The following is a 17,143-nucleotide window of genomic DNA, read 5'->3' on the forward strand; positions in this document are numbered from 1 at the left end:
CAACGCTCTGGATAACATAACAGCCTAACCAGCTCTGCTTGGGCGAGTAATGTTCAGTGAGCAAGTTAGCTTGAGTGCTTGACTGTTGTTAGTACAGAACGCTAGGATCAACCCATAAAGACATGGGTGGGGCTAAAGCTTAAGAGGGTGTGAACAATGCTGAATGGGTGTACACAAAGAAGGGCTCTCCAGTAGTAGTACCAAAAGATTCAAAGGCCATTTTCTCAAAGGTGAGTTTACAAGTTTATCAACTTTCAAAGAAAATTTACTTTCCCATTGTTACTCAAACGTAGTGTATGATATACCATTTTGTAGCTCTGAGTCTCTACTTTTATCCAATGTAAAAAACAGAATTTCAAATTCTGCTACATCAGACCGATTTGAGCCAGTCGGTCACATACAGTTGAAGTCAGAAGTTTGCATACACTTAGGTTGGAGTCATTAAAACTTGTTTTTCAACCACTACACAAATGTATTGTTAACAAACTATAGTTTTAGCAAGTCGGTTAGGACATCTACTTTGTGCATGACACAAGTAATTTTTCCAACCATTTTTTACAGACAGATTATTTCACTTATAATTCACTGTATCACAATTCCAGAGGGTCAGAAGTTTACATACACTAAGTTGACTGTGCCTTTAAACAGCTTGGAAAATTCCAGAAAATTATGTCATTGCTTTAGAAGCTTCTGATAGGCTAATTGACATCATTTGAGTCAATTGGAGGTGTACCTGTGGATGTATTTCAAGGCATACCTTCAAACTCTGTGCCTCTTTGCTTGACATCATGGGAAAATCAAAAGAAATCAGCCAAGACCTAAGAAAAAGAATTGTAGACATCCACAAGTCTGGTTCATCATTGGGAGCAGATTAATCTCAGAACAACAGCAAAGGACCTTGTGAAGATGCTGGAGGAAACAGGTACAAAAGTACCTATATCCACAGTAAAACAAGTCCTATATCGACATAACCTGAAAGGCCGCTCAGCAAGGAAGAAGCCACTGCTCCAAAACCGCCATAAAAAAGCCAGACCACGGTATGCAACTGCACATGGGGACAAAGATCGTACTTTTTGGAGAAATGTCCTCTGGTCTGATGAAACAAAAATAGAACTGTTTGGCCATTATGACCATCGTTATGTTTGGAGGAAAAAGGGTAAGGCTTGCAAGCTGAAGAACACCATCCCAACTGTGAAGGACGGGGGTGGCTGCATCATGCTGTGGGGGTGCTTTGCTGCAGGAGGGACTGGTGCACTTCACAAAATAGATGGCATCATGAGGAAGGAAAATTATGTGGATATATTGAAGCAACATCTCAAGACATCAGTCAGGAAGTTAAAGCTTGGTCGCAAATGAGTCTTCGAAATGGACAATGACCCCATGCATACTTCCAAAGTTGTGGCAAAATGGCTTAAGGACAACAAAGTCAAGGTATTGGAGTGGCCATCACCTCAATCCTATAGAAAACTTGTGGGCAGAACTGAAAAAGGAGGCCTACAAACCTGACTCAGTTACACCAGCTCTGTCAGGAGGAATGGGCCAAAATTCACCCAACTTATTGTGGGAAGCTTGTGGAAGGCTACCCGAAACGTTTGACCCAAGTTAAACAATTTAAAGGCAATGCTACCAAATACTAATTGAGTGTATGTAAACTTCTGACCCACTGGGAATGTAATGAAAGAAATAAAAGCTGAAATAAATAATTCTCTATACTATTATTCTGACATTTCACATTCTTCAAATAAAGTGGTGATCATAACTGACCTAAGACAGGGAATTCTTACTAGTATTAAATGTCAGGAATTGTGAAAAACTGAGTTTAAATGTATTTGGCTAAGGCGTATGTAAACTTCCGACTTCAACTGTATATACTTATGGTACGATAAGAGACAGGGCATATTGCATTCCCCCAATATAATTCCAACTCTACAGAGAAAAGAAACCCTCGTCCATATGACACATCTGACATACGTTAAAAGAAACACACACACCTGGTTTGAATTGGATCCTCACTCCGGAATCACCCTGAATCTTCTTGATCATCTCGCCACTCCTGCCGATGACGATCCCCACTGCAAACCTGGGCACAGCCACCTGAAGGGAGGGATTGGCCTGAAGCATGTGAGCTCAAACATTAAGGGTGTGTTCAAAATGGGTTGTGACATTCACTGGACGTCCTGCACATTGTATTCTTACATCCAAAGTACTTCCACCCAATCTTGACGCAAAGTCGTTGCGGCCACTGTGGAAGTCTCCCTGGTCTTTGTCGCGGATGATCTCGATCACCAACTCCCGCGCTTGCTGTGAAGGGGAGAAGAAAAAGGGATTCACATGACGGTACATCCCAGAGTGACTGAGATGCCATAACGGGACCTATGAAGAGTAACCACCTAATGCGTTTTTTCAATGTGCAAAATGATCTGTATCACTAATCAGAAAGTCTAAATAATCGTCAACAGAAAGACCCACTGGAATGTAGGATTTCTGCAAATAATTATTGTTGAAGGTGTGTGTGTCTGTGTGCACTGTGGCTGTCGACCGAAGCCACACTCTTCACTCACCTGGACCTTGTAGGGATCCCCAGTGATTCTCAGGGGTTTGTCCACCCCAGTGGGCATGGGGCCGTCCTGGATCATCATCATCTTCACTCCTATTCTCTCCTAAGAAACATCACACACACACACACACACACAGTGAATTAATGTGAATGTGTTGTGCAAGTCGTTTTCCTCTCAGTTAGCTGAACGCATCGCTTAGTTCATAGAACTGTGGTTACACGCGTAACCATCCTGGGACAAACAGAGCCGTTTCAGTGTGGAATCTTGAAATTGTCTCTAGCTTTTGAACATTTGGAGCTATTATCTATTATGACCCCATTCCTGAAAGCTTAAGACTTTCACGTCCATGTCTTCCATTTCCCTCTATGACACTCACAAGCCGCGCAGGGCTCGTTAGAAGGGAGTGTCACAAATCCGCACAGAATGACTGGGGAAAATCTATTGATTCTCCAAAGAACATCACATCATACACAAAGATTGTTTGATCCCTGATGTTTTCCTAAACTTTCCAAAAACCTTCTGACGCATTTTAATCATTTCAAAGCATACTTCCTTCAGACAGAAATGTAGCATTACCTGATTTGATATAGCTTTGTGTTATTTATCACTTTTAATGAGATAATGCCAAAAAGCCCAGCTTCAAAACAAACATCAAATCATTTTTACACATTTATTTCTGATACCCCAAGTATCCTAACATAGAAAATTGAATAGCTTGATGGTCCATGTTAATACTACAGTGGGGAAAAAAGTATTTAGTCAGCCACCAATTGTGCAAGTTCTCCCACTTAAAAAGATGAGGCCTGTAATTTTCATCATAGGTACACATCAACTATGACAGACAAAATGAGAAGAAAAAAATCCAGAAAATCACATTGTAGGATTTTTAATGAATTTATTTGCAAATTATGGTGGAAAATAAGTATTTGGTCAATAACAAAAGTTTCTCAATAATTTGTTATATACCCTTTGTTGGCAATGACACAGGTCAAACGTTTTCTGTAAGTCTTCACAAGGTTTTCACACACTGTTGCTGGTATTTTGGCCCATTCCTCCATGCAGATCTCCTCTAGAGCAGTGATGTTTTGGGGCTGTCGCTGGGCAACACGGACTTTCAACTCCCTCCAAAGATTTTCTATGGGGTTGAGATCTGGAGACTGGCTAGGCCACTCCAGGACCTTGAAATGCTTCTTACGAAGCCACTCCTTCGTTGCCCGGGCGGTGTGTTTGGGATCATTGTCATGCTGAAAGACCCAGCCACGTTTCATCTTCAATGCCCTTGCTGATGGAAGGAGGTTTTCACTCAAAATCTCACGATACATGGCCCCATTCATTCTTTCCTTCACACGGATCAGTCGTCCTGGTCCCTTTGCAGAAAAACAGCCCCAAAGCATGATGTTTCCACCCCCATGCTTCACAGTAGGTATGGTGTTCTTTGGATGCAACTCAGCATTTTTTGTCCTCCAAACACGACGAGTTGAGTTTTTACCAAAAAGTTATATTTTGGTTTCATCTGACCATATGACATTCTCCCAATCCTCTTCTGGATCATCCAAATGCACTCTAGCAAACTTCAGACGGGCCTGGACATGTACTGGCTTAAGCAGGGGGACACGTCTGGCACTGCAGGATTTGAGTCCCTGGCGGCGTAGTGTGTTACTGATGGTAGGCTTTGTTACTTTGGTCCCAGCTCTCTGCAGGTCATTCACTAGGTCCCCCCGTGTGGTTCTGGGATTTTTGCTCACCGTTCTTGTGATCATTTTGACCCCACGGGGTGAGATCTTGCGTGGAGCCCCAGATCAAGGGAGATTATCAGTGGTCTTGTATGTCTTCCATTTCCTAATAATTGCTCCCACGGTTCATTTCTTCAAACCAAGCTGCTTACCTATTGCAGATTCAGTCTTCCCAGCCTGGTGCAGGTCTACAATTTTGTTTCTGGTGTCCTTTGACAGCTCTTTGGTCTTGGCCATAGTGGAGTTTGGAGTGTGACTGTTTGAGGTTGTGGACAGGTGTCTTTTATACTGATAACAAGTTCAAACAGGTGCCATTAATACAGGTAACGAGTGGAGGACAGAGGAGCCTCTTAAAGAAGAAGTTACAGGTCTGTGAGAGCCAGACATCTTGCTTGTTTGTAGGTGACCAAATACTTATTTTCCACCATAATTTGCAAATAAATTCATTAAAAATCCTACAATGTGATTTTCTGGATTTTTTTTTCTCAATTTGTCTGTCATAGTTGACGTGTACCTATGATGAAAATTACAGGCCTCTCTCATCTTTTTAAGTGGGAGAACTTGCACAATTGGTGGCTGACTAAATACTTTTTTCCCCCACTGTATATACAGGGGGTACCGGTACCGAGTCAATGTGCGGGGGTACAGGTTAGTCGAGGTATGTCTCACAACCACACTCATACTTCATCCCCTAGAACATTCCATTGCTTGTAGCACTCTATGCCATATGGCCTTAAACTGAACTGTTCTATTTATCTCCGTAGCACACACATACATTCATCCACTGGAGGATAATTTGATTTCCTGTTTTTAATTACAGAAAAGTTGACAAGAAAAGTATGGTCTACCCCATTGGGTATCTCACCGCACCCCCATATGCCATATCTTGAAATATGCTGATAGACGGATTAAAAGTAAACTTACATTGTAAAACTTCTGACAGCCAACTTTCTAACTCTGCCCATAACTTCTGGACTTTATAGCACTCCCAGAAGGCATGAATTATTGAGACCTTATTAGTTTTACACTTAAGACATGACACTGCCATTGTGCTGTAGAATTTGTGAATTTTGTCTCTTGTATAATAAATTCTATACTATATTAGTTTATACTGGGTTAAGCATACATTTTCATTAACTAATTCCGCTAGTTATGTTCCAACACTCCCTCAATCTTGTGCCTATATCAGTTCATTTTAAGTCGATTCCAATAGTTTATATTTTTTTCTAAGAGATTGTCAGTTGGATAGGCTTTCTGCAAGGTTTTGAATATCTTACCTATCATATGGGTATCCTTTTCTGAGTCAAATAGGATTCCCTCAACATTGCTCTGATGTCCAAACGATTTCAGGTGGAAATGTTGTGATATAAAAAGTTTAAGTTGCATGTATTGGAAAATGTCTACATTGGTCAGTCCAAAATTGCTTTTGAATTCTGTGATGGAAATAACTTTCTAGTTCCGCCCACAACTTCTGGACTTTATAGCATTCCCAGAAAGCATGGAATATTGAGTCATTATTAGTTTTACACTTAAGACACTCTGCCGTTGTGCTGTATAATGTGAATTTTGTCTCTATACATTAGTATATACTGGATTAAGCGTAATTGTAATTTAAACTGTAATTTTGTTAGTTATGCTCCAACACTCCCTCCATCTTGTGCTAACATCAGTTCTTTTTAAGTCTTGGTTTAAGTTGGATATGCTTTCTGCAAGGTTTTGTACATCTTCCCTATCATATGAACATCCTTTTCTGACTTGAATAAGATTCCCTCAAGGTTGCTCTGATGTCCAAAAGATTTCAAATATACATTTTGTGATATGTAACTTTTAAGTTGCATGTAATATTAGAAATTGTGGTCAGTCCAAAATTACTTTTTAATTCTGTCATGGTAATACATTTATTTCCTGTTACCAAGTCTATGCTTTTAGTTTTCCATTTGAATTATTATTTTTGAAAATTATCGGTGATCTCTGAAAAATGGCTGTGTTTTTAGGAAGTGACATTGGTTCTTGTAGAATACGTTTCATTTTCTTCCATATTGTTATAGCATTTTACATTTTAGTCATTTAGCAGACGCTCTTATCCAGAGCGACTTACAGTTAGTGAGTGCATACATTTTCATACTGGCCCCCCGTGGGAAACGAAACCACAACCCTGGTGTTGCAAGAGCCATGCTCTACCAACTGAGCTACAGCTACAGGGGACCACTATGAAGTTGTTAATGTTCTTAGCTTTATCCTTTGAAAATAGACACGTAAAAATATTCTGGGGATGAGCACACGCATCTTCAATATGTACCCATTGTTCCTCTTTAGTGCATTTAACTATGTCACAAGTAAAAAAAGGTATAAGAAAATAATAAGAAAAATGTTTTTAAAAAATAAAAATAATGTATCCCAAACATTTTAGTCATTTTGCAGATGCTCTTATCCAGAGAGACTTACAGTTAGTACACTCATCTTAAGATAGCTAGGTGGGACAACCACATATCACAGGCGAAGAAAGTACATTTTTTCTCAATAACGAGGTGAGGAGGAGCATTATTTAAGATACTGTTTGCAGAGATAAGGTTTCAGATGTTTTCGGAAGATGGACAGGGACTCTGCTGTCCTAGCTTCAGGGGGAAGCTGGTTCCACCATTGGGGTGCCAGGACAGAGAAGAGCTTGGACTGGGCTGAGCGGGAGCTGCCCTCCCGTACGGTTGGGAGGGCCAAGAGACCTGAAGTGGCAGAACGGAGTGCTCGGGTTGGGGTACAGGGTTTGAGCATAGCATGAAGGTAGGGAGGGGCAGTTCCTCCTGCTCTTCCGTAGTTAAGCACCATGGTCTTGTAGTGGATGCAAGCTTCGACTGGAAGCCAGTGGAGTGTGCGGAGGAGTGGGGTGACATGAGAGAACTTGGCAAAGTTGAAAACCAGGCGGGCTGCAGCGTTCTGGATAAGTTGCAGGGGTTGGATGACACAAGCGGGGAGACCAGCAAACAGCGAGTTGCAGTAGTCCAGACGGGAGAGGACAAGTGCCTGGATAGAACAGCAGCCTCTGCTAAGACAAGGGGAGTCGGTCTATGTATTTTTGTAAACAACAGCTGGTGCATGATATCTAAGGAAGTCTCGAGGTTTTGCAAGCCTGAGGTAGAGTATCTCATGATAAGCTGTAGACCACACTATCTACCAAGAGAGTTTTCATTTATATTTTTCGTAGCTGTCCATTTACCACCACAAACTGATGCTGGCACTAAGACCGCACTCAATGAGCTGTATACGGCCATAAGCCAACAGGAAAACGCTCATCCAGAGGCGGCGCTCCTAGTAGCCGGGGACTTTAATGCAGGGAAACTTAAATCAGTTTTATTTAATTTCTACCAGCATGTTAAATGTGCAACCAGAGGGAAAAAAACTCTAGACCACCTTTACTCCACACACAGAAACGCTTACAAAGCTCTCCCTTGCCCTCCATTTGGCAAATCTCACCATAATTCTATCCTCCTGATTCCTGCTTTCAAGCAAAAACTAAAGCAGGAAGCACCAGTGACTCGGTCAATAAAAAAATGGTCAGATGAAGCAGATGCTAAGCTACAGGACTGTTTTGCTAGCACAGACTGGAATATGTTACGGGATTCTTCCGATGGCATTGAGGAGTACACCACATCAGTCACTGGCTTCATCAATAAGTGCATCGATGACGTCGTCCCCACAGTGACTGTACGTACATACCCCAACCAAAAGCCATGGATTACAGGCAACATCCGCACTGAGCTAAAGGGTAGAGCAGCTGCTTTCAAAGAGCGGGACTCTAACCCGGAAGCTTATAAGAAATCCCGCTAAGCCCTCCGACAAACCATCAAACAGGCAAAGCGTTAATACAGGACTAAGATCGAATCGTTCTACACCGGCTCCGACGCTCGTCGGATGTGGCAGGGCTTGCAAACTATTACAGACTACAAAGCACAGCCGTGAGCTGCCCAGTAACATGAGCCTACCAGACAAGCTAAATGACTTCTATGCTCGCTTCGAGGCAAGTAACACTGAAACATGCATGAGAGCATCAGCTGTTCAAGACGACTGTGTGATCACGCTCTTCGTAGCCGACGTGAGTAAGACCTTTAAACAGGTCAACAATCACAAGGCCGCAGGGCCAGACGGATTACTAGGACGTGTACTCCGAGCATGCGCTGACCAACTGGCAAGTGTCTTCAATTACATTTTCAACCTCTCCCTGTCTGAGTTTGTAATACCAACATGTTTCAAGCAGACCACCATAGTCCCTGTGCCCAAGAACACTAAGGTAAACTGCCTAAATTACTACTGACCCGTAGCACTCACGACTGTAGCCATGAAGTGCTTTGAAAGGCTGGTCATGGCTCACATCAACACCATTATCCCAGAAACCCTAGACCAACTCCAATTTGCATACCACCCCAACAGATCCACAGATGATGCAATCTCTATTGCGCTCCACACTGCCCTTTCACACCTGGACAAAAGGAACACCTATGTGAGAATGCTATTCATTGACTTAAACTCAGTGTTCAACACCATAGTGCCCTCAAAACTGATCACTAAGCTAAGGACCCTGGGACTAAACACCTCCCTCTGCAACTGGATCCTGGACTTCCTGACGGGCCGCCACCAGGTGGTAAGGGTAGGTAACAATACATCCGCCACGCTGATCCTCAACACGGGGGCCCATCAGTGGTGCGTGCTCAGTCCCCTCCTGTACTCCCTGTTCACTCATGACTGCATGGCCAGGCACGACTCCAACACCATCATTAAGTTTGCCGATGACACAACAGTGGTAGGCCTGATCACCAACAACGACGAGACAGCCTATTGGGAGGAGGTCAGAGACCTGGCCGTGTGGTGCCAGGACAGCAACCTCTCCCTCAACGTGATCAAGACAAAGGACCGAGCACGCCCCCATTCTCATCGACGGGGCTGTAGTGGAGCAGGTTTAGAGCTTCAAGTTCCTTGGTGTCCACATCACCAACAAACTAACATGGTCCAAACACACCAAGACAGCCGTGAAGAGGGCACGACAAAACCTATTCCCCCTAAGGAGACTGAAAAGATTATTATCTATGTATAGTCACTTTAATAACTCTATCTACATGTATATATTACCTCAATTACCTTGACTAACCTGTGCCCCCGCACATTGACTCGGTACCGGTACCCTCTGTATATAGCCTCGCTATTGTTATTTTACTGCTGCTCTTTAATTATTTGTTACTTTTATTTCTTATTTTTTTTAGGTATTCTTTCTTAATACTGCATTATTGGTTAAGGGCTTGTAAGCATTTCACTGTAAGCATTTCACCTGTTGTATTCGGAGCATGCGACAAATAAAATGTTATTTTATGATATTTTATTTGGACCTGCGCCGCTTCCTGTGTGAGGTAGGGTCGTACTCTACTAATGTTGTAGAGCATGAACCTGCAGGAGCGGGTCACTGTTTTGATGTTAGCAGAGAACGACAGGGTGTTGTCCAGGGTCATGCCAAGGTTCTTTGTACTCTGGGAGGGTGACACTGTGGAGTTGTCAACCGTGATGGAGAGGTCTTTGAGCGGGCAGGCCTTCCCCGGGAGGAAGAGCAGTTCAGTCTTGTCGAGGTTGCGCTTGAGGTGGCCGACATCCAAGTTGAGATATCTGCCAGGCACGCAGAGATGCGTGTTGCCACCTGGGCGTCAGAAAGGGGGGAAGGAGAAAACTAGTTGAGTGTCATCCGCATAGCAATGATAGGAGAGACCATGTGAGGATATGACGGAGCCGAGTGACTTGGTGTAAAGACAGAAGAGGCTGAGTGAATGAGTCAAGCTTTTTTTCAAAGTGGTTGAAAAAGTCGTCCCCAAAGAGGGAGGGGGTGGAGGAGTAAGGAGGGAGGAGAAGGTGGAAAATAGTTTCCTAGGGTAAGCTTGACATTTAGAGTGGTAGAAGGTGGCTTTCACAGCGGATACAGAGGAAGAGAAAGTAGAGAGGATGAAGTGAAAGGATGAAAGGTCCTTCGGAAGTTTAGATTTCCTCCATTTTAGCTCAGCTGCCCGCAGCCCTGTTCTGTAAGCTCGCATTGAGTCACTCAGCCACGGAGCAGGAGGGGAGGGGAGGGGAGGGGAGGGCCGAGCCGGCCGGCCGGGAGGGAAGGGGACAGTGCGAGTCATAGGATGCGGAAAGGGAGGGGAGTAGGGTCGAAGAGGCAGAATCAGGAGACAGGAGGGAGAAGGGAGAAGGATTTAGCAGAAGGGAGAAATGATAGGATAGAAGAGGAGAGAGTAGTGGGAGAGAGAGAGCAAAGACTGTGACGGCGCATGACCATCTGGGTAGGGGCTGAGTGGTTAGGGTTGGAGGAAAGGGAGACCGAAAAGGAAACAAAGTAGTGATCAGAGACCTGGAGGGGGGTTGCAGTGAGATTACTAGGCGAGCAGCCTCTAGCAAAGATGACTTCAAGCCCTGTGATATGGAGGGGATTGGGAAAGGGTGAGGTCAAAAGAGGCAAGGAGGGGAAAGAGAGTTGGAAAGAAATGAATCGAAGCAGACTTCGAGAGGTTGAAGTCGCCAAGTACGAAGAGTGGTGAGCTATCGTCAGGAAATGAGCTTATCAAGGTGTCAAGCTCATTGAGGAACTCTCCTAGGGCACCTGGTGGGCGATAGATGACAATAATGTTAAGCTTGAGTGGACAAGTGACAGTGACAGCATGGAATTCAAATGAGGAGATGGACAGGTGAGAGAGGGAGAAGAGAGAAAATCTCCACTTAGGAGAAATTAGTAGACCTGTGCCACCACCGCGATGACTAGATGCTCTCGGACTATGAGAGAAAACAGTCAGATGAAGAAAGACCAGCTGGAGTAGCAGTGTTCTCTGGGGTGATCCATGTCTCCGTCAGGGCAAAAAAGTCAAGGGCCTGAAGGGCAGCATAGGCTGAGATGAACTCTGCGTTCTTGACTGCAGATTGTCAGTTCCAAACGCTGCCAGAGACCCGGAATTCCAAATGGGTTGTGCGGGCAGGGTACACTAAATTAGAACGGCTGCAGCCAAGGGGTGGAGAGCGTCTGTAAAGCCTACAGGGAGAGGTGCGAACAGGTATAGAAAACACACAGTTTTGCAACAAATTTGTTTACATCCCTGTTAGTGAGCATTTCTCCTTTGCCAAGATAACCCATCCAACTGACAGGTGAGGCATATCAAGAAGCTGATTAAACAGCAAGATCATTACACAGCTGCACCTTGTTCTGGGGACAATAAAAGGCCACTCTAAAATGTGCAGTTTTGTCACACAACACAATGCCACAGATGTCAAGTTGAGAGCGCATGCAATTGGCATGCTGACTGCAGGAATGTCCACCAGAACTGTTGCCAAAGAATTGTATGTTCATTTCTCTACCATAAGCCACCTCCAACATTGTTTTAGAGAATTTGGCAGAACGTACAACCGCAAACCACATGTAACCACGCCAGCAGTTGCAGTTCGGCATCGTAACAGACTTCAGTGGGCAAATGCTCACCTTCGATGGCACGCTGGAAAAGTGTGCTCTTCACAGATTAATCCCGGTTTTGGGTAGATGGCAGACAGCGTGTATAGCGTGGCATGATGTCAACTTTGTGAACAGAGTGCCCCATGGTGGCGGTGGGGTTATGGTATGACCAGGCATAAGCTACAGACAACGAACACAATTGCAATTTATTGAATGCACAGAGATGCCGTGACGAGATCCTGAGGCCCATTGTAGTGTCATACATCCGCCGCCATCCCCTCATGTTTCAGCATGATAATGCATGGCCCCATGTCGCAAGGATCTGTAAACAAGTCCCAGTTTTTCCATGGCCTGCATACTCACAAGACATGTCACCCATTGACCTTGTTTGGGATGCTCTGGATTGACGTGTACGACAGCGTGTTCCAGTTCCCGCCACTATCCAGCCACTTCGCAGTCATTGAAGAGGAGTGGGAAAACACTCCAAAGGCCACAATCAACTCTACGCGTAGGAGATGTGTCGCGCTGCATGAGGCAAATGGTGGTCACACCAGATAATGACTTGTTTTCTGATCCACGCCCCTACCTTTTTTTTGTAAGTTATCTGTGGTCCTCTGTAGCTCAGCTGGTAGAGCACGGCGCTTGTAACGCCAAGGTAGTGGGTTCGATCCCCGGGACCACCCATACATAAAAATATGTATGCACGCATGACTGTAAGTCGCTTTGGATAAAAGCGTCTGCTAAATGGCATATTATATTATATTATATTATATTATATTATTATTATATTATATCTGTGACCAACAGATGCATATCTGTATTCCCAGTCATGTGAAATCCATCGATTAGGAATTATTAAATGTATTTCAATTGACTGATTTCCATATATGAACTGTAACATTTTTGAAAATGTTGCATGTTGCTTTTATATTTTTGTTCAGCGTAGTTTGTAGCTAGGGCTGTTGCGGTGACCATATTACCGCCACACCAGCGGTCACAAGTCAAGAAGGCAGTCTCTGTCGCAGCCGGCCGTGACCGGGAGACTCATGGGCGGCGCACAATTGGGCCAGCGTCGTCCAGGGTAGGGGAGGGAATGGCTGGCAGGGATGTAGCTCAGTTGATAGAGCATGGCATTTGCAACGCCAGGGTTGTGGGTTCGATTCCCATGGGGGACAGTATGAAAAAAAAAAATATATATATATATATATATATATATATATATATATATATATATATATATATATATATATATATAACTAAGTCGCTCTGGATAAGAGCGTCTGCTAAATGACTAAAATGTAAATGTAAATGTAAATTCCATGTGACCGCTTAGTCACGGTAATTAGCCTTCTCCAAGCTCTGATGCTGCTGATGGTCATTAGAAGCCTACCAAACTTGCTAACTGCCTGGAACTTAGCACTCTATTGTCCCTCTAATCACTCTGACATCAATGCAAATGTAATCGAAAATCTAATCAAACACTTCATGAGAGCCTATGAGGTCATGTTGCGCAATATTTCTATAGGCTATCCAACTGCGAGAGAAAACAGAGTGATGGCCTCTTAATAAGAGGAGGATCCCATCAGCTTTCTATAGGCTAGGCCTACTATATTTATTTCTCAACTTTCCTAATATTAAGCACATTGCTTATCTTTACAACAGGAGTATAGCCTACCTGGCTGGCATGAAAATGAACCACAGGTAAAGTGTCCTCCATTCGCTATTTAAGTGCATCGATGACATGTATTTTTTCCCCTGCCCCTGTTCCGAGACAGGTGCATGATTATGGTCCATTCTAAATCAAAAGGGTTTTTCTTTATTTTTACTATTTTCTACATTGTAGAATAATACTGAACACATCAAAACTACGAAATAACACATATGGAATCATGTAGTAACCAAAAAAGTGTTAAACAAATAAAAACACATTATACCTGGAATGCACTTCAATTAACAGCCTTGTTAAATTTCTTTCCTTCTTAATGCATTTGAGCCAATCAGTTGTGTTGTGACAAGGTAGGGGTGGTATACAGAAGACAACCCTATTTGGTAAAAGACCAAGTCCATATTATGGCAAGAACAGCTCAGATAAGCAAAAAGAAACGACAGTCCATCATTACTTTAAGACATGAAGTTCAGTCAATACGGAAAATGTCAAGAACTTTGAATGTTTCTTCATGTGCAGTCGCAAAAACCATCAAGCGCTATGTTGAAACTGGCTCTCATGAGGACCGCCACAGGAATGGAAGACCCAGAGTTACCTCTGCTGCAGAGGATAAGTTCATTAGAAATTGCAGCCCAAATAACAGACACATCTCAACATCAACTGTTCAGAGGAGACTGCGTGAATCAGGCCTTCATGGTCAAATTGCTGCAAAGAAACCACTACTAAAGGACACCAATAAGAAGAAGAGACTTGCTTGGGCCAAGAAACATGAGCAATGGACATTAGACCGGTGGAAATCTATCCTTTGGTCTGATGAGTCCAAATGTGAGATTTTTGGTTCCAACCGCCGTGTCTTTGTGAGACGCAGAGTAGGTGAACGGATGATCTCCGCATGTGTGGTTCACATCGTGAAGCATGGTGGAGGAGGTGTGATGGTGCTTTGCTGGTGACACTGTCTGGGATTCATTTAGAATTCAAGGCACACTTAACCAGCATGGCTACCACAGTATTCTGTAGCGATACGCCATCCCATCTGGTTTGGGTTTAGTGGGGCTATCATTTGTTTTTCAACAGGATAATGACCCAACACACCTCCAGGCTGTGTAAGGGCTATTTTACCAAGAAGGAGAGTGATGGAGTGCTGCATCAGATGACCTGGCCTCCACAATCCCCCGACCTCAACCCAATTCAGATGGTTTGGGATGAGTCGGACCGCAGAGTGAAGGAAAAGCAGCCAACAAGTGGTCAGCATATGTGGGAACTCCAAGACTTGTTTAAAAGCATTCCAGGTGAAGCTGGTTGAGAGAATGCCAAGAGTGTGCAAAGCTGTCATCAAGGCAAAGGGTGGCTATTTGAAGAATCTCAAATATAACATGTATTTTGATTTGTTTAACACTTTTTTGGTTACTACATGATTCCATATGTGTTATTTCATAGTCTGATGTCTTCACTATTATTCTGTAATGTAGAAAATAGTAAAAATAAAGAAAAACCCTTTAATGAGTAGGTGTGTCCAAACTTTTGACTGGTACTGTATATATACAGGTAAAAGTCAGTAAATTAGAATATTTTGAAAAACTTGATTTATTTCAGTAATTGCATTCAAAAGGTGTAACTTGTACATTATAATTATTCATTGCACACAGACTGATGCATTCAAATGTTTATTTCATTTAATTTTGATGATTTGAAGTGGCAACAAATGAAAATCCAAAATTCCGTGTGTCACAAAATTAGAATATTGTGTAAGGGTTACATTTTGAAGACACCTGGTGCCACAAACTAATCAGCTGATTAACTCAAAACACCTGCAAAGGGCTTTAAATGGTCTCTCAGTCCAGTTCTGAAGCCTACACAAACATGGGGAAGACTTCAGATTTGACAGCTGTCCAAAAGGCGACCATCGACACATTGCACAAGGAGGGAAAGACACAAAAGGTTATTGCAGAAGAGGCTGGCTGTTCTCAGAGCTCTGTGTCCAAACACATTAATAGAGAGGCAAAGGGAAGGAAAAACTGTGGTCAGAAAAAGTGTACAAGCGATAGGGATCACCGCGCCCTAGTCAAGATTGTGAAAAAAACCCATTCAAAAATGTGGGGGAGATTCACAAGGAGTGGACAGCTGCTGGAGTCAGGGCTTCAAGATCCACCACCAAGAGACGCTTGAAAGACATGGGTTTCAACTGCCGCATACCTCGTGTCAAGCCACTGTTGACCAAGAAACAGCGCAAAAGCGTCTCACCTGGGCTAAGGAAAAAAAGAGCTGGACTGCTGCTGAGTGGTCTAAAGTCATGTTTTCTGACGAAAGCAAATTTTGCATTTCCTTTGGAAATCGAGGTCCCAGAGTCTGGAGGAAGACAGGAGAGGCACAGGATCCACGTTGCCTGAAGTCTAGTGTAAAGTTTCCACCATCAGTGATGGTTTGGGGTGCCATGTCATCTGCTGGTGTCGGTCCACTCTGTTTCCCTGAGATCCAGGGTCAACGCAGCCGTCTACCAGCAAGTTTTAGAGCACTTCATGCTTCCTGCTGCTGACCTGCTCTATGGAGATGGAGATTTCAAGTTCCAACAGGACTTGGCGCCTGCACACAGCGCAAAATCTACCCGTGCCTGGTTTACGGACCATGGTATTTCTGTTCTAAATTGGCCAGCCAACTCCCCTGACCTTAGCCCCATAGAAAATCTGTGGGGTATTGTGAAAAGGAAGATGCAGAATGCCAGACCCAACAACGCAGAAGAGTTGAAGGCCACTATCAGAGCAACCTGGGCTCTCATAACACCTGAGCAGTGCCAGAAACTCATCGACTCCATGCCACGCCGCATTAATGCAGTAATTGAGGCAAAGGAGCTCCAACCAAGTATTGAGTATTGTACATGCTCATATTTTTCATTTTCATACTTTTCAGTTGGCCAACATTTCTAAAAAATCCCTTTTTTGTATTAGCCTTAAGTAATATTCTAATTTTGTGACACACGGAATTTTGGATTTTCATTTGTTGCCACTTCAAATCATCAAAATTAAATGAAATAAACATTTGAATGCATCAGTCTGTGTGCAATGAATAAATATAATGTACAAGTTACACCTTTTGAATGCAATTACTGAAATAAATCAAGTTTTTCAAAATATTCTAATTTACTGACTTTTACCTGTATATAACGTGTGAACATGTAGACAGAGCAGACATTTAACAGAGAACACACAAAAAACATAAAGCAAAGTACTTCTTTGTACTTTGAGGCGCTGTGTCTTTTTAGGGCTTTTAAAGCTCCAACTCCTCTCCTAATGTACCAAAAGTCTGTGGATAATGTCATTATAAATACATTGGAGAGAGACTGCAACTTAAGTACTGTGGTCAGTTTGTAATACCTTGTGAATTAAATTAAAGTGTAGTGGCTGGTGGGACTCTACTTGGAGAGAGTGGGTCCACAGAGAGACCGAAGTGAGATGAGTGGAAGCATCACACCTACTTCAGTGAAGTGTCTGATGCCCTCCCAGCCCCCCCGTCCCAATCCCATCTCCACTCTCACCAATAACCACCATTGGATCTTAGCTATAATAACTCGACAGCCTCTCCTAATCTGCCCAGAACGCTTACTCATTTTACTGCAGGTTTGCAAATCACAAAAATAAAGAAAATTACATTGTAGTATATCTAAATCCGTCCTTCCCTCTCTCCCAAGCCAAAAGTATCCCTCTCCACCTCCCCCTCCCAGTTCTCC

The 17,143-nt window shown here is 43.3% G+C and overlaps 1 protein-coding gene across 4 annotated transcripts in view; it reads right to left on the bottom strand.

Annotated features, from left to right (window-relative positions):
* LOC121584581 (far upstream element-binding protein 3) overlaps nucleotides 1–17,143 on the bottom strand; it is a 70,483-nt gene that overhangs the window by 24,698 nt on the left and 28,642 nt on the right. For 3 of the 4 annotated variants that reach the window (XM_045225821.1, XM_041900543.2, XM_041900544.2), the window contains exons 8-10: nucleotides 2,562–2,660; nucleotides 2,197–2,301; nucleotides 1,992–2,112 (exon numbers count right to left, since the gene is read on the bottom strand). In XM_045225821.1, coding sequence (XP_045081756.1) covers nucleotides 1,992–2,112; nucleotides 2,197–2,301; nucleotides 2,562–2,660 — 325 coding nt within the window. The remainder of the gene's footprint in view (nucleotides 1–1,991; nucleotides 2,113–2,196; nucleotides 2,302–2,561; nucleotides 2,661–17,143) is intronic. The other variant, XM_045225822.1, reaches the window with a different exon arrangement.

The sequence above is a fragment of the Coregonus clupeaformis genome, chromosome 16, assembly GCF_020615455.1.
Source record: "Coregonus clupeaformis isolate EN_2021a chromosome 16, ASM2061545v1, whole genome shotgun sequence".
NCBI lineage: Eukaryota > Metazoa > Chordata > Actinopteri > Salmoniformes > Salmonidae > Coregonus > Coregonus clupeaformis.